This window comes from Argopecten irradians, chromosome 15 (assembly GCF_041381155.1).
Source record: "Argopecten irradians isolate NY chromosome 15, Ai_NY, whole genome shotgun sequence".
Taxonomy (NCBI): domain Eukaryota; kingdom Metazoa; phylum Mollusca; class Bivalvia; order Pectinida; family Pectinidae; genus Argopecten; species Argopecten irradians.
The window spans coordinates 16,293,116-16,317,388 of record NC_091148.1 but is presented as its reverse complement, the minus strand read 5'-3'; the positions used below and the strand labels follow the sequence as shown (position 1 = coordinate 16,317,388).

At 34.3% G+C, this 24,273-nt stretch overlaps 2 protein-coding genes across 2 annotated transcripts in view; one reads left to right on the top strand and one right to left on the bottom strand.

Moving 5' to 3' along the window:
- LOC138309271 (monocarboxylate transporter 12-like) overlaps positions 1-5,901 on the top strand; it is a 29,427-nt gene extending 23,526 nt beyond the window's left edge. Inside the window, exon 9 of the mRNA XM_069250442.1 lies at positions 5,764-5,901. The gene's annotated coding sequence lies outside the window, so the exon portion shown is untranslated. The remainder of the gene's footprint in view (positions 1-5,763) is intronic.
- Positions 1-24,273, bottom strand: part of LOC138309273 (1-phosphatidylinositol 3-phosphate 5-kinase-like) — a 60,864-nt gene that overhangs the window by 11,727 nt on the left and 24,864 nt on the right. Inside the window, 21 exon segments of the mRNA XM_069250444.1 lie at positions 2,232-2,328; positions 2,922-3,050; positions 3,941-4,044; positions 4,242-4,321; positions 4,687-4,783; positions 5,778-5,882; positions 7,197-7,343; positions 8,211-8,263; positions 8,623-8,700; positions 10,488-10,583; positions 11,341-11,452; positions 12,526-12,699; positions 14,953-15,093; positions 17,978-18,022; positions 18,871-19,009; positions 19,643-19,730; positions 20,672-20,759; positions 21,039-21,150; positions 23,277-23,385; positions 23,853-23,972; positions 24,093-24,271. Of these exon segments, the coding sequence (XP_069106545.1) occupies positions 2,232-2,328; positions 2,922-3,050; positions 3,941-4,044; positions 4,242-4,321; positions 4,687-4,783; positions 5,778-5,882; positions 7,197-7,343; positions 8,211-8,263; positions 8,623-8,700; positions 10,488-10,583; positions 11,341-11,452; positions 12,526-12,699; positions 14,953-15,093; positions 17,978-18,022; positions 18,871-19,009; positions 19,643-19,730; positions 20,672-20,759; positions 21,039-21,150; positions 23,277-23,385; positions 23,853-23,972; positions 24,093-24,271 (2,293 nt within the window).

Here is a 24,273-nt window from a genome sequence, read left to right as displayed (position 1 = left end):
CAACACTCACTGGGGAAATATCAAATATATCATTTCAATCGAGGCGACTCAACACTCACTGGGGATATATCAAATATATCATTTCAATCGAGGCGACTCAACACCCACTGGGGAGATATCAAATATATCATGTCAATAGAGGCGACTCAACACCCACTGGGGAGATATCAAATATATCATGTCAATAGAGGCGACACAACACTCACTGGGGAATTATCAAATATCAAATATATCATGTCAATAGAGGCGACTCAACACTCACTGGGGAGATATCAAATATATCATGTCAATAGAGGCGACTCAACACTCACTGGGGAAATATCAAATATATCATGTCAATAGAGGCGACTCAACACTCACTGGGAAATATAAAATATATCATGTCAATAGAGGCGACTCAACACTCACTGGGGAGATATCAAATATATCATGTCAATAGAGGCGACTCAACACTCACTGGGGAAATATCAAATATATCATGTCAATAGAGGCGACTCAACACTCACTGGGGAAATATCAAATATATCATGTCATAGAGACGACTCAACACTCACTGGGGAAATATCAAATATATCATGTCAATAGAGGCGACTCAACACTCACTGGGGAATTATCAAATATATCATGTCAATAGAGGCGACTCAACACTCACTGAGGAAATATCAAATATATCATGTCAATAGAGGCGACTCAACACTCACTGGGGAAATATCAAATATATCATGTCAATAGAGGCGACTCAACACTCACTGGGGAAATATCAAATATATCATGTCAATAGAGGCGACTCAACACTCACTGGGGAAATATCAAATATATCATGTCAATAGAGGCGACTCAACACTCACTGGGGAAATATCAAATATATCATGTCAATAGAGGCGACTCAACACTCACTGGGGAAATATCAAATATATCATGTCAATAGAGGCGACTCAACACTCACTGGGGAAATATCAAATATATCATGTCAATAGAGGCGACTCAACACTCACTGGGGAAATATCAAATATATCATGTCAATAGAGGCGACTCAACACTCACTGGGGAAATATCAAATATATCATGTCAATAGAGGCGACTCAACACTCACTGGGGAAATATCAAATATATCATGTCAATAGAGGCGACTCACTCATATAGAGGGACTCAACACTCACTGGGGAAATATCAAATATATCATGTCAATAGAGGCGACTCAACACTCACTGGGGAAATATCAAATATATCATGTCAATAGAGGCGACTCAACACTCACTGGGGAAATATCAAATATATCATGTCAATAGAGGCGACTCAACACTCACTGGGGAAATATCAAATATATCATGTCAATAGAGGCGACTCAACACTCACTGGGGAAATATCAAATATATCATGTCAATAGAGGCGACTCAACACTCACTGGGAAATATCAAATATATCATGTCAATAGAGGCGACTCAACACTCACTGGGTAAATATCAAATATATCATGTCAATAGAGGACTCAACATCACTGGGGAAATATCAAATATATCATGTCAATAGAGGCGACTCAACACTCACAGGGTAAATATCAAATATATCATGTCAATAGAGGCGACTCAACACTCACAGGGGAAATAACAAATATATCATGTTAATAGAGGCGACTCAATGCCCACTGGGGAAATATCATATCGGTGAGTCCACACACTGTGTAGATCCATATGACTTAATCAAAAATTAATGTAAAATTTATGATAATAAAATAAAAGTCCATGTAAATTGCGCTCCATTGTGCTGTATAGTTAAATATTTGTCTACTTTGTATCGCATTACTGTTCATATCCTATTATATAATCGTGCGCTCCATTGTGCTGTATAGTTAAATATTTGTCTACATTGTATCGCATTACTGTTCGTATCCTATTATGTAATCGTGTTCGTTTTGTATGTCTTGATAAAGGGGCACACGTTTGGAATTACTTCCTTGTCCCATATTTACCATTTGAAGTAATTTGTATCCAACCAACCTATAGTTTGATTGGATCCTGTGTCATCTGGAAAATCCTGTTGATATTAATTCTTTGTCCCTTATGCTCAACATGTACTAACATTAAGGTTAGAGCATCAAAATAAAATCAGAGCAATTCATTGATCTTACTCCTTTATCACCAGAAAGCTAATCTGAAATTAAATCTTCAATGTATTTTCAATAAAACTGTTTCCCAGATATGAGATTTACCAGGCAAACATAAAAAACCTACGTTTCATGAGGTTTTCATCCAACAGTACGACCTCCTCTTCCCGTTTACCAGAGGTGTTCACCAGGCGGTTCCTGTTAGAGCCCTTCAGGTCAAACGTCTGCAAAATGGTAGTTTATATATATTATTTTAATTATCCACTGAAAATGAAAATAGACAAGATCACTATACTAAACACTGAAATCTTTGAAGTATAAAATAACCAAATTTTGATATTTGTTTTTGATTGATCTCCCCCTAAAAGGTTAAAAAAAATTGATTTTATTTTGAATGTCCGCTCCCAGCTAAAATGACCTACCAGTCCTTCTTATTTCACTGATGATTTAACACACGCAATACTTGATATATCCAATCTCAATGATTAAATTCATTAAAATCATATTTCATGACTTGTTTGTTACATCTGTTGCCTTAACAGCTAAAAGAGGCAAGTTTCATAATCATCATTCCTTAACTTTAAGAAGTTAGTTAACAACTTAAAATTTTCCATAGGAAAGTATTACAATAAAACTGTACAGTAGTTGGGGGAAAACAATCTTAGTAAGTTATTAATTACGGAACTTTCTTTAGTTTTTCAAATGCTTATATATCTATAATGAAAAAGTTTGAGTGAAAGAATTTGCTAAAGTTAAGAATTTTTATAATGAACTTGGCAAAGACACGTTACACTGTGTCTGATTAACGGAGACATACCTGTGAGATTTTCCTGTTATAGAAGAGGTTCTCCATAATCAGCACGTCTTGTTTGAGGGCCCTGTTAGTTTGTGTGTTACGGAATCCAATTCTGTAGACCCCTACAATCTTTGCTAAAGCGGTCGGTTTCTGTAAAGAAAAACCATGTTGAACTGCATAAGATAATAAGCAAAAGGTGATTGCAATATGCATTTAGTTCAACTAATTAATTTCTGCCTAAAACCTTGCTTTATTTGAGAATAAAAACATTTTGGCATTACTGTGGATGACGTCTTAAGTATTTTGATGTCATTAGCAATATAGTAACTTGAAGAGTAAGCTCCAGTGTTTTCATTTGGAATAGAGATGTTTTATATTATGTATAAGTCGCAATGGTGTATAAGTCGCACTCCCAATTTTCAGGGAGAAAGTTGTGACTTAAACTCTGGAAAATACGGTACACAAATTGTTAAAGTTGTATTTTTTGTAATCTTCACCATAACAAACTGTCATAAAACATACAATGTGGGAGTATGGGTGCTTGTATAATGATGGTTCAGATCGATAAATACACCAATATACTACTGACATAGTGATAAATGTCGCATGAAAGATCAAACGTTTTAAAAGAACCGCGACAGTCTTCCCCATGTTTCAAACTTTCGGGTAATATCGGAAAACCGAGTTGCATAATATGACAGACATCGGCGATACCCCTATAGATCATAATCTTCCGAGTCGTCTCTGGTGGCCAACATCGGCAATACCTGTACAGATCTGATTAGATCGGAATAGTTCGGAGACTTCCGAGCTATGTTAAACGCGTACAGGTTAAAAATCAATATTTGAACTTAATTATTTAATAAGCTTGCAGATATAAACTTTACAAAAGTCGGTAAATATGGAAAATTTTTAACTTAGAGAAGCAGAGAAAAATATGTACAACACTTTGAATACTTTTCCTTTGCCAAAAATACAGCAAGTCACAGACCTTACAACTTTAAAAAAATTATTAAAAAATCAAAGTAAAATTCCAGTACCTGTTCCATATAACATTTGCTAACATGCTGGAAGTATTCTGGTCCAAACTTCTCAAATATGTCCACCTCTATACCAGACATCTGTTTCAGGATAAATCTGTCGTCTGAAATACAGGTAAAATAGATACAGGTAAAATAGAGTAGGATAAATATCACGTCATTAATGGTAATAGTTTTATTTTCAAACCGTCTCTGACAAAAGTTCAAAACAATATTAGTTTCCAAGAATTATTTCTATTTTGTTTTTAATTTGAAATCAATCTCTTGGTGCAGGGAACATCTATCTTAAAGCAAGCCTTACCGTCTGTTTTACTGAAAGCAGATCCTGATTTACCTCCCTTGGCTTCCCACACTTTACATCGACTCAGGGATCGGATAAACCTATATAAACAAACAACACACGTAATCAGATGTACTACATCAAGATGTAACAGATCTGTCCTTAGAATTCATGAACAAGGACATTATTTTTTCATTTTGAATATTGTCAAATATTTTAAATCTTAATATGTTAAAATATGCACCAACCCAATTAATTATGAAAAAATATTTTGCATGATGATAACTTTGTGATGTTGATGTGATATTTTCTCTTCTGCTCATGAAGTTTTGCTATGGTCATGACCCCACCTTGACATGTCTATCATCACCTTGACCCTAAATTTAATATGTTAGCCATCACCATGACCTTCAGCTGACTTACCAGCTGTGACCTTGACATATTACATGACGACCTTGACACTTACATGTCCTCTCCACCCGGGAAGATGAGTTTCCTCAGCTGTTGAAACTGCTCAGCAAAGTACACTTTACAATAGAACCGAGCGGCCTGGTCAGAGAACTCTACAAAAACAAAACCTTGTTAAGCAAACATATATCAGATGAATTGGCTAATAAAAAAACATATTACCATATTCGACCAAATAAGTGCTCAGGGTGTTTAGAAAATTGAAAAAAAAAGATGCTTACTAAGACAAAATTATTACAAAAACAAAGTGGAAACCTATACAGTTTTGATAGTTTAAGTCTTTATTTATGCCTGGGAAATTGAAATTGAGGAATCAAAAGGGGGAGGGGCACTAGTAGGGAGTGGGATTGGACGCTTATTGGATCGAATAAATCAATGTGCTATTTATATGCTGTTCAATTTCATGGCACTGTTGGTCATTTTATTTTGATTTGGTATAGCATGATACTGGACATCTTACAACATCATAATTTGTTAATTGCCATTTTATAATTTTTATCATGCATGCTTTACTGATAACTTAGATTTTTTTTTAAATCAAATGTAAAATAACACCATTTCTTTAAACCCAGAAAACAATGTATTTTCTTGGATAACTTGGTAGTATTATATGTCACATTAAAAATCTAATCAGCTTCAATACTGTATACATGTATGTTCATCTTAACTAATGATATTTAACAATGACATCTTATAATCAAAACCATAATTAATAGCAATGAATCACAGAAAAGCTTAAATCAATCTGAATATATTTCATAGACACTCTGAGTATATTTCAAAAAGCATTTTCAGGCATTGTATAACAGTGCATTTATACAAGGAAACACTGAACTGAAAACCAACTAATTTTAAACATGATTTAATTTTGTGTACATGTACATGTATATTGTATTTCATGGGCAAAATGAATGCAAAGGTAAAATCATTGAGAAAAAAGTTAAACTACATGTACAATGTATATGACTTAGAGCAGAAGAAATTTTTTAACTGTTCATCTCAAAGTAAAATCAATGAAAAAAAAAAAGGGCATAACACGAAAATTAAGTTGCCATGGTAACCAGTTTGTTTACAGGGATGTAGCCTTACGCAGTTCCAGATGTGGACTAGTGCCCTGCTTCCCTCCCTTGGATTTGTCTGTGTCTGATCCTCCAAGCAAAAGCGAAGATGACATCAGAAAGTTCCTCTCCTCCTCTGCTAGGCATAATTTTCATGGATAACGGTTTAAACACAGAATGAACCAAGGGGAGAATGAAAAGGAAATTTGTGAAAATCTGTGAGATTAGTATTTTCTGAGAAAAAGTGACAACTGGCCAACACGAATTAAATGTTGACAGTAAAAAAAGAATTTTGTTGATTTAATTTAGGTAGCTTGTAAGTTATCAGTATTATAAAATACAGCAATGTCATTACATAATTAAACTTTTCGGCCCAGTAGGCCTCTTGAAATTATCCAAATCCAGCATTTTCCTTTTGTAAATGATTGTACACACCGATAACAACAATTATAATTCAAAGTCATTGTAAAAATCAACATCACTTGAGACAGATAACAGCATTAGAACACTTACACCAAAACCGAAACCAGATTATTTTGGTCAATTAGGCCTCTTAAAATTCGCAAAATCCAGCACATTACTCTTTTAAATAATTGTCTATACCCATCACAATTATAATAATAATTCAAAATCATTGTAAAAATCAACATCACTTGAAACAGATAACAGTATTAACCAAAACCGAAACCTGGTTATTTCTTCGAGAGGCGAGCTTAGTCTATGAATGTTGATGTTGATTTTTATCGTTTAAATGCTTTGTTGTTATTTTAATTCAAATTAGTTGCTTTCGATTGTCTACATAGAGAAACATTCTCTGTATAAATAAATATATATATAAATAGATTGCAACACACGGATGAAAAGCTTATATATACAATTGTGCGACATAATTGAGTCCACTAAAGTTGATTTAAATATATTATCAAAAAAAAGTATGTACAGAATACGGGAGTTTCGAGATCTCAAAACGACGTGGGTAAAGTACAATTTACAGTCGATTAGTCCCACCTTCCGGTGATTATGACGTCACGAAACTCACGTCAAATGATGACGTCATAATCACCAGATGGTGGGACTAATTGACAATAAATTGTGCTATACCCATGTCGTTTTGGGATCTCAAATCCCCCGTATTGAGCCTGGTGTAGAATTAGAAGTTCAAACTTTTCAATGGTGGTGATGGTGTAAAGTAAGTAACTTTTGGTACTGAAGAAAAATACTTAATCGTCTGCCCCTGTTTTTGATAGTGAAAAAATCATTTGTCAGCGATGGAGCTTCTTTAAAATCCACCAATGAATGAAGATAAAAATAATGAAAATATTGTAAAGTTTAGAATTGTGAACTCAGTTATTACAAGCAACTGTAGAAATGAAGCTACACAAATCAAAGGAGACAATCCAGGTCCATACAGAATGGACCAGAGAAGCACCAGGGGAGATAGCCAACATACCGATATCTACACTCTCTGTGCCCTGCTTTGGGGTATACTTCACAGAATCCATTGCACTGTCTAGAGTCTTTCTCGGTAACACTGGGCTCGCCTCCTTGCTCCCTCCACGGAAATATGCCAGCATTCCAGACCCTCCTTTACGGGGCCCTGAAATGGCACAGATAATGTTACTAATGGATATAAACACTGCATACTGTATAGTACTTTTAAACTTGATTTATATCTATGAAATATTCGCGGAAGTTAAATTTCGTGTTTAATGTTATTAGTGAATTATACGATAAAACTGTTGTTAATTTCACTGGTGTTTAAAATTCCCTAAACTTTCAGTTTAAATGCGAATATAGCAAAAATAAACCATCCGTGAAATTATTTGCTACATGTATACAGTAGAAAATGTTACTAGTCCCTATATCTTTACATCATATACCATTACAGGCCCAGACATAGTTGTTACATAACACAAAGCTGGTCATTTACATGGGCCAAAATTTTCCTGGTTTAAATTTAAAACAAGGGAAATTGAAGATGCTCCACCACTGACAAATGGTATTTTTTCTCTATCAAAAACAGCAGCAGACGATTTAGTATTTTTCTTCAGTTACAAAAGTTACTAACTTTACACAATTACCACCATTAAAATGTTTGAGCTCCTAATTTTATTTCAACATAAAAATATTTAAAATAATTAATCGCATCCCGAAAAAATTCCATGGCACTATGTCATATATGGAATGAAGTACTGGTTGTGCATGCACCAAAAACAAAGCAAATTTTTTCATAACAATCATTGTGTTATTTAGACATATATATACACAATTTAACACCATTTATTGTTAAAATAATCAGTAACTTTTATGCTCTGTCTGCGGTGGAGCATCTTTAACTTTTAGCGTTTTTACATCTTCATGGCGTGGCTTTGACAGATTATCAGACCATGTGAGTGAATGAGTCCTCTATTACTATTGGACCATACTAGCAACACATCAGCATGAGACAGACTTTTCTTCTTACCTTTATCAATGTCAGAGGGATCAATATCTCCTGGCTTTGTTCCTTTGTGTATGCTGTACAACATAAAGAGTTATCTCCCTTTAATACTTTTTTTTTCATTATCGTTGATAGAATCTTAATACCAGTGATATATGGAAGTGCTAGCCTAAGATTTTTATTGAGTTTACTACTCAAATCGCATGGGAGGAAGTTAATTGGCAGGAAGTGACCACTGGTCTGTGTTTTTTCTTTAGGTACTCTGGCTTTGCTCATTAACGACCCTAGCTATTCAATAAACAAAACCTTTATTCATGTGCACTTCCCTTTAGAAGAGACAACAAATATTGAGTGATTTAAATCTGTAACTCAAAAGCTCGGTAAACTTCATCAAATTTTAAAAAGGATATATAATACAGAATTCATTTGGTCATACCTTTGAGCAGAAGCCTCTCTTTGAGACATGTTGTTGGTTGACTGGATTTCCTGTAATTTCTGATGGTAGTCATGGCAACTGTAAACATCAAAGAGAACAATTATAGTTGTATTTCTTGTAATTTTCACCGTCACAATGTCATGAACAATGTGTGGCTATGGATGCTTATATACCGTAAATTGGGATATTTTGGATGTAGTCATATTTTGGCTTATTTGGCGTTTGGCATAAAAAACACCAAAATTTAACACACCAAAATTTGACCTTATTGTTTATATCTAAAAATTAATACATCAATACATCATTAATCTATGTAAACATATATACATTTAAGGTATGATTGATAAACCAGAAAAACACTGTTACCTGTACGAGTCTTACTTTTGTGAAAATCTGTACATGTATGCATATACAGGTAATAAATATTTGATTATTAACGACTTCTATTGAAGGCCAATAATTCAAAGGGTTATCGTTGTATCAATATGGCTTTAGAATTTCTAATCATGTCGGTTTTCACTTTTGTGGGATATATGAATAAAGACAAAAGGACTGTCAGTTATGCAATACAGTATTTTGATCATCCGTTCAGTTCAAGTTATGCGCCAAAATGTAAAAAATATAGGAAAACCCCAAATTTAAATGCACCAATATTTTAACACCCTATTTTGATACAAAAACACCAAAATATCTCAATTTATGGTATGGTGGTTCCGATTCATCAAATCATCAGTCAATATACTATTTACATAGTGGTAAATATCGCATGAAATATCATACGTTTTGAAAGAACTGCCACAGTCAACATCATGTTTCAAACTTTTAGATAACATCGGTAAAAAAAAGTTGCATCACATGACCGACAACATTGACAATACCCGTATAGATAGGAACCCCCCAAATCACACCTCATGACCAGCAGTGGCAAAACCCATACAGATCAGAATAGATCGAAACAGTACAGAGATTTCTGGGCTATTTTAAATGTGTTCACAATGTCATGGAAAATCAATTTCAAATTTAATAATTTAATAACTTTGCGAATTCATACGAACTTTACAAACTCGGTAATTATGGAAAGTCAAAAACTTAGAGATGCAAAGAAAAATATGTAGAACATTATAAATGTTTTTTCTATGACAAAATGAAAAACGTTATAGATCATACAACTTTAATGCTCATGTCACATATTATCTCAATCTAAGATGTCATTCTATATACCTACAACTTTCACATGTAAATCATGACTTTTTTTTTGTTCAAAACATCATCTGCGTTTTAGTTTTTGTCCACATGTAAGTCAAACTGGAATATAGGCTGCACTCCTGATTATCAGAGAAAAAAAAGTAGCAGCTTATACCTCAAAGAATACGGTTCAGGCATACAGTGAGATGTAGTGCTTGCACAGATTTAACATGCCATTCAGATCTCTAAAATCTAAGTGCAGTAGATGGAAAGTTGGTGGCTCTCTGTCCGTCTTTTTCAGAGGTGTGATAAGTCTACATAGAATATGTACTTTGAAGCACATAACAATGATCCTTTGTTGTTTGTTTTTAAAAAGATGTTGTTTGTAATACAATCATACAGTAGTAAATCACACATTGTTAGGCCCCCAAAAAATATATGTCTGTTTAGGGTTACCCGATCGACTCTAATTTTTTACCCCCGACCCTACTTTTTTTCCCTCTTTTCTGCAATAGAAACTTAAAACTTGGGATTTTGATCTCAGACTCTGGTTTCGGCCATTAATTTAGAGTGAAAGACACTAAATTTTTTTTTTTTTTAATCCCAACCTACTGACCCTATTTTCTTGCCAATGTAACCCTGAATAGACATATTGTTTGTTTTGGCCTTATCACTGTTACCTGAGAGCGTAGGCTATGATAGAGCTTGGTTCCTGGTCATACACTAATACAGGGACGCGGTAACAGGACGGCAGGGCAGTGTGTTCACTGGGGTCACTGAAACAGAGAAAATACTCCAATCTAGTGTTCCTTATAAATATAGCAATGAATTAGCATTATTGTATGACAAAATTACAGCAATAAACCACCACAAGGGAGATAACTCCTGGCCTGATGTCTAACATCCACAATGATTTATTTTTAACTAGGGGAGATTATCATGAGCCTGTACCCACAATGGAAAAACCAAGGGAAAAATTTATCATTTTCAGGTATCGTCAGCTGTCAATCAAACCGCACATGATTTTGCATTTTGTATTATGTATGCTGCATTGCTTGCTCCAACATTGAATAGGTCATATGCATTTGTGAGCATGAGGAATGGCTATATTACACCTGGTGATTGGTAAATACATGCTGTGGAACTAAGGGAGATAATTCAAATTATGGTGTCTAATATACACAGAGCCAGGTGTCTAAAACTCACTGTGGAACAATTAAGGGAGATAACCCTTAAGCAGATGTCAGATATTCCAAGTGCAATAACTAAGGGAGATAAATCTGGGCTTGGTATATGATACTCACAGTGAAATTACTAAGGGGAGATAATCCTAAGCAACTATTGGATACTCGCGCTGCAGTTATAAAAGTTACAAGGGAAATAACCTTCATTTTTGTTTATGTGGAACAACCGATTTGTTAGTCATAATATTTCAGGTATAAATCCGGAAAGACCATCTTTTACTCATAAACCAACACCTAGGCCAACTAGTCAAATTGCACTATCAAAAACGACCCAGGTACGTATACTTACAGTGGTATAACTAGGGGAGATAACCCTGAGCCAGAGAGAAAGTTTGTTATAGTCTTTTTCAGTCCACTTATTTTGTAACCGTCGGTCTGGTCTGGCTGATCATCACTGCTATCTGATATGAAAAATGGATAACATATAAGATTTTGAAACATGTTTCAGTAAGGAGATAAAAGATAAAGTTAAACATATAAGATTTTGAAACATGTTTCAGTAAGGAGATAAAAGATAAAGTTATTCTGATCTTATCATATTAACAGGGTTTTATTAGTTTAAAGCCTTATTAACAGCTAGGGTCATGTAAGGACATGCCAGGTTTGTTGGTGGAGAAAAACCACTGACCAGCGGTCAGTATCTAAGAGATAGTGGTAGACCTGATCCAAAAACCATTCTACTGACACTGTTACATACACAGTATCATCTCATAAGATATTCTGATCTTATCTCATCAACACCCTCTTCACTTTACACTATTGGCTAATAATCAATTTTTAGTAGATGTTTTCTGTAGCCAGTCATTTCATTACAACATGAAGATCGCTAATATGATTCAGAATGGGATGAAATTATCTCAAAATGATTTATTCTAACTTGTACACCTTAAATTCACTTTTCTGACTTTGTAAGTGATATTTCAACAAATATTTTAACTGTTGTTAACAGAATGGACATGACATTACATTAGATATTGTGATTGTGATGTACACCAGTGTTGTCAGGCCAAATGAGACCTTTGGTTTGGTTTATTTATTTTTACGTCCTATTAACAGCCAGGGTCATGTAAGGACGTGCCAGGTTTGTTGGTGGAGGAAAGCCGGAGTACCCGGAGAAAAACCACCGACCAGCGGTCAGTACCTGGCAACTGCCCCACATGGGATTCGAACCCGCATCCCAGAGGTGAAGGGCTTGTGGTAATATGTCGGGACATCTTAACCACTCGGCCACCGCGGCCCCCCTAAATGAGACCTTATGTTATTACATCTTTGCATATTACAGAGTTAGCTCCCTTGCGAGTAGGTATCCATTGTGACGTCACTATTTTAAGAGCGCAATTCACATTGTTTTCTCCGAAAAGTATGAATTTACTGACGTTATACTGTACTTGCAACCACATGACGTCACGATCAAACCCTACAAACCCTACTCTATAATATGCAAATACAGAAAAGGTATTCGATGGATACTTACTGGAGAGCTTCTGTGAGTTCCCTGGTACAAACAATCGGTTTGAGCCTTTAACAGGCTTGTGTTTTTGACTATCTGTTTCTGGTACGGGGACACTCTCTTCCAGTTCACGAGAAGGACCACTAGCAGATCTGAACTCACCCAGACTTTTCCTCTCAATATCTGAAGAAACATTATCTGTAACAATGCAATGATTTTAAAGGTGTTCCGTAAGAATTAAATTTTACTAATAGAAAGTACATATACCAGATTGCTGGTTATTTTTATGAGTGCCAATATTTTTGCAATTCTAGATAAAAAAAAAAGACTTTTAGTGGTTTTAAATTTTTGTGATCTGATTTTCAGGTATATAATTAGTTCACCATTTCTCAATTTTGTGGAGACCTGATTTTCGCGATCATAGCAATGTCCTGCAATTTACAATCATGAAAATATCATTCCAGCAAAACGACTATAAAGTGTAAACTACTATCAATATATAGGTGAAAATGATATCCACAAACTTTTTAAGAAATTTTTTAAAAATGTAAAATTAATTAAAATAGTTATATAATTTTAAGATCATTCTATTTGATTATAGTATGATAATCTTTTTGTTTTTTTGCTGTTCACTTTAGATAAGAGCTAATTTAAAACATCTTAATGGTTAAAGTCAATTGTAAATTAAATTTTGATTGTTTGAATAATTTAACTAATGAAACATTAAAAAAATACCAGGAACATGTAAAAAGTACATTTTTATCTAAAATGGTAAGTTTTGTTACATATGACTTGATGAAAGTTGTTAACTTATCTTACATACATCTATAGTATGTGATCTTCAAGAAGGTGCAAGTTTAATTGAATGAAGATTATGAATGGATGCCTGACATTAAAATCAAGATTATATCTAAGCTTGCAGAGGAGCTCAGATTTCGACTTTAATTGTGAAGTTTACAAAATATGTATATATAATGATTATGCACTGCTAAAATTTTTGAACACCATGTCATTGATTGAGTTTTTGCATATTACAGTAGTAAAGCATACAGGAGTTGATAAATAATTATTTTCAGTAAAGGCCTTAAGCTGAAACAGTAGGAAAAAGCTAGCTGCAATAAGCACAACTTTTAGCAGAAAATGTTCAATGCAAAAGGTCAAGAAAAAAATCACTAAAATTATGAAAACCCAAATTGTCTCTAATATTCAGAGACTATTATCATTAAATATAATTATGGTAGGATAATGTTCCCTCTGAAACAGGTTTGACAAATTATTCTGTCTTTGCATATTACAGAGTTATCTCCCTTGCGGGAAGGTATCCGTTGTGATGTCATTATTTTGTGAGCACAATTAACATCGTTTTCTCTAAAAACTATGACGTTACCCTCACAGACACATGACATCACAATCAACACCTGCCTGCAAGGGCAGACAACCCTGCAATATGTAAATATAAAATAGATACCACTGAAAATTTATTAATTTAAGATATATTATAATGTAAAGTCAAACCACGCTAACTCAAAGTCTGAGATACCATGGTAACATTTAACTAGTAATGCAAGTGAATTTAATTATTATGATAATTATTAGTACATTGTGTTTTAAAATGTTGAGTCAAGACAAGAAAACTCCTAAAAAAATTTTTTTTTTTGTGAAAGATGAATTCAAGTTAATGAGGTTCAACTGTAAACTGTAATCCAACTATCCTTTGTAGTAAATAAATCTCGTAATTTCCATTTCAAAACAAGTTCACCGACATAAACTTTTAAGTAATACAAAATGATACAAAATGAATCTAAATAACAAAATAATTTTTAATCAGGACCAGTATATGTATATTTGGCTGGTATAGCCAGGTTTCTGGATTATAAGGTCTTCATTACTAATAAATAATGTTGGAATAGACAAGGATCTGTATTAGACATGGGACGGTATTGACAAGTTGTGTTGTACTGTTAAGTATAGGTGTGGTAGATATTGGTCCATTGAGATAAACTTTCAATTTAATTTGATCGTAATTTTGTCACGAAATTTGCAAAAGTGAATCGTACACAAAGAAATGTTGGTTTACAGTGAATAAAAGTATGGCAGGTGTTAAGCCAATGCAATTCCGCTCCAACGATATTCTACACTACACTCCAATACCAGATCCTACAACACTCTGTTTGGGGTCATCTCAGCATGGCCCCTGTGGTTAGCCAATCAGCGTGTGGCCTATGAAATCTTCAGTGTGGTTGATTCTTTCGGAAGTATAAATAGCTATTAGCTATTTACAGTATGGCCCAAGATGTTTGCCGATTCTATACCAGGGGTCATGCTGAGGTGACCCTGAATGGAGCGTTGCTAGATCTTGTATTGGAGCATAATGTAGAGCATCATAGTGGAGTGGAATTACAAGTCTAATTTTTTAACTAATTGGGTGTTAAGCTGTTAGACGGCGAATACCTTTATTAACCTGAAGCACTACGTATGAGTTAGAGCTGCTAAGTTCTGGGTTAGTGGGAGGGGTGCTGTCCTGTGTTATACCAGCCGCCATGCCCGGGGATAGCCCCAGTACCACCCCGGGGGTGGGGCTCATCACATACTCTGAAACACACAGGACTGGGTCATCACATATGTGTAGTTATACACACATGTATTGAGTCACATCAAATCACATAATACTATGTAACACAAATCAGATAATAGGTCACAAATATGTATAGAGTCACAAATGTTCCACTCTTGTAATGTCATATAGGTCATGTACATGTACAGAATTATATAGGAAACACACATGTAAAGTCGTATTATAGTTTTCACATATAAAGTCACATGTCACACATATATAAAATTCTAAAGGTCAAAACATATGTAAAATTATAATGGTCACACACATATAAAATCATATAGGTCACACACATGTAAAGTCATATAAGTAACACTGATATGTAAAGTCATATAGGTCACATACATGTAAAGTTGATATGTAAAGTCATATAGGTCACACACATGTAAAGTCATATGAGTAACACTGCTATGTAAAGTCATATTGGTCACACACATATAAAGTCATATTGGCCACACACATATTAAGTCATATAGGTCACACACATGTAAAGTCATATAGGTCACACACATGTAAAGTCATATAGGTCACACACATGTAAAGTCATATAGGTCACACACATGTAAAGTCATATAGGTCACACACATGTAAAGTCATATAGGTCACACACATGTAAAGTCATATAGGTCACACACATGTAAAGTCATACATGTGTATGAGTAACACTGCTATGTAAAGTCATATAGGTCACACACATAAAATCATATTGGTGTCACACATATTAAGTCATATAGGTCACACACATGTAAAGTCATATAGGTCACACACATGTAAAGTCATATAGGTCACACACATATAAAATCATATTGGTCACACACATGTAAAGTCATATAGGTCACACACATGTAAAGTCATATAGGTCACACACATGTAAAGTCATATAGGTCACACACATGTAAAGTCATATAGGTCACACACATGTAAAGTCATATAGGTCACACACATGTAAAATCATATTGGTCACACACATGTAAAGTCATATAGGTCACACACATGTAAAGTCATGTAAAGTCATATAGGTCACACACATGTAAAGTCATATTGGTCACACACATGTAAAGTCATATAGGTCACACACATGTAAAGTCATACATGTGTATGAGTAACACTGCTATGTAAAGTCATATAGGTCACACACATGTAAAGTCATATAGGTCACACACATGTAAAGTCATATAGGTCACACACATGTAAAGTCATATAGGTCACACACATGTAAAGTCATATTGGTCACACACATGTAAAGTCATATAGGTCACACGCATATAAAATCATATAGGTCACACACATGTAAAGTTTACATCATATAGGCATCACACAGTCACCTATACACACATGTTACTGAGTAACATAGAAGTCTAATAGATACATGATCTTAGTAACACAAACAACCTATACAGGAACAGCTGGGTGGCATGGAGGTCGATGGGCAACAGTTTACATGGCATGGACATAGGCAAAGCCCTCTATTTCATAGTAAACATTTAAAAGAGGAATGTTTCTAAACACACTAACTTGAAGAAAGCACTATCTATGAGCAAGATTGAAACAATATAAATGTGATTAAGTGTTAACTAAAGCATTAGTAATAGTTACTTGTGACAAAACTGCACATTATGAAGATTCAAATAATTAGTATATTCAACACATGTTTACATCATTTTGTTAATTCAAAGCTATCTTCTGAAAACATGCAGATATTTCAATAATTAATGTACGGGACACACATTAAATTATGTAATTTCAGATGAAAAAGGAGCTGGTTATCAAATGTCTTGTAATCAACCTCTTAGTCATGCAAGTATTAATAAACCATATTAATATTTTGCCAACTATCTAACTATAATCATAATTCATAATCAAAGTCTTTTCGTTTAAGACTTGTAATTTGACGAGAACTGTACTTTTTTAAGGTTAAGAACTGCATAGATTTCATATTCAGGTCTGAATGTATTAGAATAAGCATGATTGTCATTAAATAACTGAATAAACTGGTGTTTTAATTATTATATAATTGATTAATTAATGCTTGTCAAAGCTAAAGCACAAGGCTTAGCATAAAAGTGTTGTGTGTATATAGAGGGAGATAACTCTAGTTGGTACCTGTATCTGTATAAGACTCGGATACCAACAAAAATTCACCAGTGTTTTCCTCAACAAATACATCACATGCTTCTGTAAAAAATATATTTATCACTTTTCTTTACTCTGTATATACTGATTAAAATCTAGGAAATCAATTTTCACTGAATACTATGAATTATAAATTGGGTAAATTAATTCTTAGGTGAAAAGGTTGCAATTTGAAATAAACTGAATTTACTTCCCTTTTCAATATTTTCGTTAAATTAAATAATTCACTAAGGAAAGTTTGGGTAAAATTTGGAAGCTGAAAGTTTTAAGACCTTTTTTTATCAAAATAAGAGGCCTTGTGCCACATGACTACCTTGCAGCACAAACTCAATCATATAAAGCAATGTAAAACTGAAAATAAAGTACTAGAAATTTAAAACTTTATTTGTAGCCGTTTGTTTTCGAAATACCTTTACTTGTTAAATATCAGACTTCTGGGCTTTTCAGTTTTTGAGAAGAAAATATTAAAATGAAAACTTTACCAGAAAGTTTTATTAATTTTTTTCTACAGTAATAATCAAATCATTTTTTGAAGTTTGCGAAGTATTAGGTTTAGGCCTGTTGGAATTCATACGTAAAATGTGATTTGTGTTACGTAATCCAACTGTTGTCTGTATTTAGTAACTCAACAAAGGGAGAAAACTGTGTCACTTGAAGCATGGCCTAAATCTAAATAGCATTATGTAAACTAATACTATTAAGAGTAACTTTGTGCTAATTCATACTCACGAGTTTCAGTTATATTTGCTTCTATAGGAACTGGCTCAGAAGACACTGAAAAATGCAGAAAGCACTTTGTGAAATTATTAAAGGTTTGCTGTTTTGTCATCCGACGCAGAGATTATCAACCGACGTGCTGTAATTAGGACAACTGTCGGCAACATAAACGACCCGCGTTATGAAAGAAAGCATTTAAATTAAAATATTAAAAAGGTGATGGTAAGTGTAGTATTAACAGTAAATTAATCACTTTTGTGACTCTATAGAATTATAAATTTCATTTTACATCAAAATTTTAAAAGTTAAAAGCCGCTTGGGAAAGGTAGTGGCCCTTTAAAATCATATACAGTTACTGTATTAAAATATAAAACACTTTTGATAGGAAGACTGAATTGTATTTATGTATATACTGCACCCCTTCAATAATTGAATTATTATTGTATGTTGTTCTGACAAATAATTATAATAATAATACTTTTTTTTTCATTTTTTTTTAAAGTTATTTTTCTTTAAAACCAATTTGTAAAACAAAGCTTCAAGCTACCAGTACGTAAAATTTAATAATTTTATTAAGATCTTAAAAATATTTTGATGATGGAGGGCTAAAAACAAAATGGTGGTAATTTTATATGCATCATAGGCTGATTACCCAGTTCCTTTGAAAAAGCATCAGATTTGGCTGAGGAAATAATGCTCTTAAATTGGAAAAGTAGATGTCTGATGATTAAACATCCATTTAATATCTGAAGTAACACCATTCTCACTAGAGTACAAATTGAGCAAAAATAATTGATCTACTTAAGTCATTAACCCCTGAGGACACATTTAGGCTCTTCTAAATAAATGACTAGACCAGTCCATTATGAAATTTTAGGGGTGAATGAGTTAAATTGAATTCCAACCATGTGTAATAGACTTTGAGTTTCCTGTCTCTCCATTATTTGGGTGTCTGGTATCCAAGGCGATGACCGGGCTGACATTACCAGGGTAACTGCCGTCTTCTGATGCAGAACTTGATTTAGCATATTTGGCCTGGGAACTCTAAAATCAAAATGTCACATAACGTTAGTGTCTTTAATGAATTCTGATTTGGAAATATTTGCATTTATTATAAAATCTATTTTTAAACCATGCTTTCAATTAAAAATAAAAATATGCAATTCTTAAACAGTAAAACATGGCTATAATGAACCTCAGGGGACAAACAAATTTAAAATTACTATAAATTTGTTCAAAACATATTTTTTTTTTTACACTTATTACAAAAACAGCTTGACAAGGAATGGAAAACACTATGATTACATAAATGTTATATCTATGAATTAATGTTTGTTACTGTACAAACATTTCCTTTGTATTTCCTGAAAATCTTGAGTATGCAAATGGAAAACTAGCTTATGACCACAGAAACAGCGTCTAAACCAATTCATTTTCGATTTAATTTTAGGTATTTCGGGGGCAATACAAAAATCGTGCAAATAACTCACCACAAAAATGTTACAAATAAAGGTAAAGTAGAACAAAGAGGATTTAACTAAGAATAAAAGTTTCTTGAAAAAGTCATTATGCATGAAAACGCAAAATAAAATCACCACAAAAATAACCTGGTTTACAGTAATTGAATGTGAAAGCTAAAAACTCTAAAAAAAAATTGTAAATGTGTTTATTAGTTACCTCCTCTGCAGGCAGTGTGGTCAACTCTCTCTCCTTTTTAGTGAGAACCATTTGTCTCTTCTTGTGTTGAGAATACAGCTCCTGTAGCCTGCATGGACATTAGTGTAATCAAAAACATACATATATAACATGTTTCTGATGTAATACTCATTTTCGCCATTAAAGAAACGCTACAGACGGAGTTTTCATACCTTGCATTTTAATCGTTCTACAGTCAAGACTGTCTGAGCGACCCCCTGTATGTAGCGACACCCTGTCTTATGTGACCTCACTTATAAGACCCCCCCAACGTATTTTGCTATATAATGGGTCTGTTTTCAGCGACTTCCTGTCTTCCATGACAAGCGACCATGTTTTTACAACCAACACATTATAAAAAGTCTTTCTTGACCGACTTTTCATTCGCCTGAGGCCTGAATTATGATTGATAAAGAGGTGTGAACATTGAACTAAACATTGACTGTTGACTACGATAAGAGTACATTACTTGTATAAATTACTGCTTATCTTAACAGAGAATTTTCCACTCTATATAGTAATGTAGTAAGAACATAACAATGCATGGCCAGACCGGGACTCAAACCTGGAACCTTCAAAACACTAGCCGGAGTGCTCTTCCCATTGAACAACCAGGATGAGTCATTAGTTTCCCCAGTAAAAATAATTCCCGGGGAAAAAATAACTAGGAAGGGAAGAATCAGCTAGCCTATTTTTTCCCCTGGGAAATTTTCAGCAGGGGGGGGAAGAATTGGCTGTTACACCAGCAATCACTGCGATCCAGAACTGTTACATTTAATATAATTACACTTAGTATAATTCTGCATTATATTACAGAGTTATTTGCCTTCGGGTAGGTAGTGATTGTGACGTCATGTGTTTGCATACATAACATCATACTTTTCGAATAAAACGATGTGAATAGCCCTCACAAAATAATAATGTGACAATCAATACCTATCCTCAAGGGAGTCAACTCTGTATATATGCAAAGAGGTTATAGTATTATGGGACTTGATCAGTATAACTTACTTGATATTCCAGTTATTTATAGAGTCTGAGTATGACCTCTTGACCCTGACAAGGTCATCTTGTAGGAAGTAAAAACCTCCCAATTTATCTGAAAAAAAAACCCATAGAGTCTACATCTTACTTTCTAAAAGGATTGCAAATCAAGTTCTAAAATCTGCAGAATTAAAATTTTATTTATTGTTTTAAGTCTTTGAAAGGATTTAAATCACATCTTACTTTTTCTCAAATTTAATTTTCTAGCTGTTTATATAATATACAGTCGACTCGAAGTAGTCCAGATGCTGATAGTCTAGAAAAGTCACAACCTGGACGGAATTATCGGAGAATGGAATTAATTATTGACTTAGTAAACGGACCCAGTTCTTACCTATTTGTCCGACATCTGTATCGAGTGAGCTCCAGATATTCAGGCTTTTCTCCAAAGCTTGAAGTTTGTCTAGAATGCTCCGTCCCTTCTCTCTTATATCACTTTTATCACTCTGTAAAAAATGAAAATAAAATCGTTATTGTCAAAAAAATGGACTACTAACAGTGAACTCTTTATAATCCAGATAACTTTGATCATAGCCTAAACCATACAGATTACAAATTTTCTGTACTGCCTAATATTTTGCTTTTAGTCAATATTATACAATTATCGACCTATTTTTAGGTGTATACGGTGAGTTATCAACCCGAGTAAGTAATATATCCCAAGGCCGGGGGCTGAGGGTTATATCATTTTTTGCCACTGATTTTGGGGTTGATATTGCAGTTGATGAATATTTCTGAGAAACGAATCGGCCAATCAAATTACAGCAAAAACTCCAGTCATATAATAATAACATGTAATTTGTTACAGTTATCTATTTTCTAGCAAATCCTTCTAGACTTATGAGTTTTCCAGCCTATCTGTGTCCAAATTATCAGGGATCCACTGTAATACTGTCATGTGTCCAAATTATCAGGGATCCACTGTAAAACTGTCATGTGTCCAAATTATCAGGGATCCACTGTAAAACTGTCATGTGTCCAAATTATCAGGGATCCACTGTAAAACTGTCATGTGTCCAAATTATCAGGGATCCACTGTAAAACTGTCATGTGTCCAAATTATCAGGGATCCACTGTAAAACTGTCATGTGTCCAATTATCTGGGATCCACTGTGTCATGTGTCCAAATTATCAGGGATCCACTGTAAAACTGTCATGTGTCCAAATTATCAGGGATCCACTGTAAAACTGTCATGTGTCCAAATTATCAGGGATCCACTGTAAAACTGTCATGTGTCCAAATTATCAGGGATCCACTGTAAAACTGTCATGTGTCCAAATTATCAGGGATCCACTGTAAAACTGTCATGTGTCCAAATTATCAGGGATCCACTGTAAAACTGTCATGTGTCCAAATTATCAGGGATCCACTGTAAAACTGTCATGTGTCCAAATTATCAGGGATCCACTGTAAAAACTGTCATGTGTCCAAAACTATCAGGGATCCACTGTAAAACTGTCATGTGTCCAAATTATCAGGGATCCACTGTTTATTAATATATATATATAGTAAAACTGTCATGTGTCCAAATTATCAGGGATCCACTGTAAAACTGTCATGTGTCCAAATTATCAGGGATCCACTGTAAAACTGTCATGTGTCCAAATTATCAGGGATCCACTGTAATACTGTCATGTGTCCAAATTATCAGGGATCCACTGTAATACTGTCATGTGTCCAAAATCAGGGATCCACTGTAATACTGTCATGTGTCCAAATTATCAGGGATCCACTGTAAAACTGTCATGTGTCCAAATTATCAGGGATCCACTGTAAAACTGTCATGTGTTCAAGTTATCAGGGATCCACTGTAAAACTGTCATGTGTCCAAATTATCAGGGATCCACTGTAAAACTGTCATGTGTTCAAGTTATCAGGGATCCACTGTAAAACTGTCATGTGTTCAAGTTTTCAGGGATCCACTGTAAACTGTTCATGTGTTCAAATTATCAGGGATCCATTGTAAAACTGTCATGTGTCCAAATTATCAGGGATCCACTGTAAAACTGTCATGTGTCCAAATTATCAGGGATCCACTGTAAAACTGTCATGTGTCCAAATTATCAGGGATCCACTGTAAAACTGTCATGTGTCCAAATTATCAGGGATCCACTGTAAAACTGTCATGTGTCCAAATTATCAGGGATCCACTGTAAAACTGTCATGTGTCCAAATTATCAGGGATCCACTGTAAAACTGTCATGTGTCCAAATTATCAGGGATCCACTGTAAAACTGTCATGCATCGCTTGCTGCACATATTTGAATGGTTACTGTAAATATGGATATTTAGTCTTTGTATACAGAGTAATATATAGACTATGGCGATTGCAACTAATTATTGAAAGGATCATCAAGACATATGCATCACCCTTGTCCTTACATATAATCAATTTATCTATATGTTCTAGAAGTATTCATTGTTTATGCTTTTGTGTATGTCCGTGACCTTCCTTAATATGTAATTTTATTTGTGCTTTTTTGTCTTGAAAAAGAGATAGATCGCCTCTAGAATTCGACAATATTTTTTCCACACTGCTGGAATTACTTCTTTATCCCATATGATAAATACCTGTATCATAGTAATATAGTCGCCCACCATCCGTGACAGGAGTTCATTTTGACTTTCAGCGTTGATCCGCAACACATACTCTAGTACATTACTGTACATGTCTGTCCCTCTGAAATAAATTTTCCTTATAAGTCTGTGAAACTTCTATCAAATTCTACTAATTTTCTACTCAACTTTAGCCAATCAAAATTCAGTAATTTGACTTCATCTTTACATAATATTATATTACAGAGAATACATGATTAGTAACATACGATACAAATTTTATTTTGGTGTTCGAAACAGAGTTACCTGCCCTTGCGAATAGATATTGATTGTGATGTAGAGTGTTTGCGTCATACTTTTCTATATACATGAAATATATGTGAAATTTGCTCACAAAATAATACTGTCACAATGGATACTATGCCGACCTGCAAGCTTTAAGGGAGACAACTCTGTAATATGCAAATATGGAATACAATTCAACCAGTTCTTAATATTTCATGGATTAAAATTTTGTGACCATGGCGATTACATAGCAAATAGGTATTTGGCCTCCTCCCTGAGTCATGAACTTTAAATTATTATAATTACCTGGCGACTAGATGCTTCGCCTCCTCCCGGAGTCGTGTACAATGTTGTTGGTAAGATCCGGTCTCCAGTGTAATGACTGAGTGAGGCAGAGCTATCTTCAGCTTGGTTACACCGTAATACCTACAACACAACCAGCATACAAAATGGTGGACTCTACTTAAGCCTTCAGCTAAATGTTTCACATGACGTTATGGATCTAAAACAGATATCATATGTTTTTGATAACTTCCTTAAACTTACTTGAAAGTTGCGACAATATTTTTGTGCCCAAAGTACTGGCTGAAGGTTTGGTGTAAGGAATGTGTACATGTCTCAGACTTCACACGGCGCATGAAGCTGTTACCATAGAAATGAAGCTCGAGGTACTTCGCAAAGGAGATGTTCCACGTATCCTGGCTCATCGGCATCAGGGGAGTAGCCT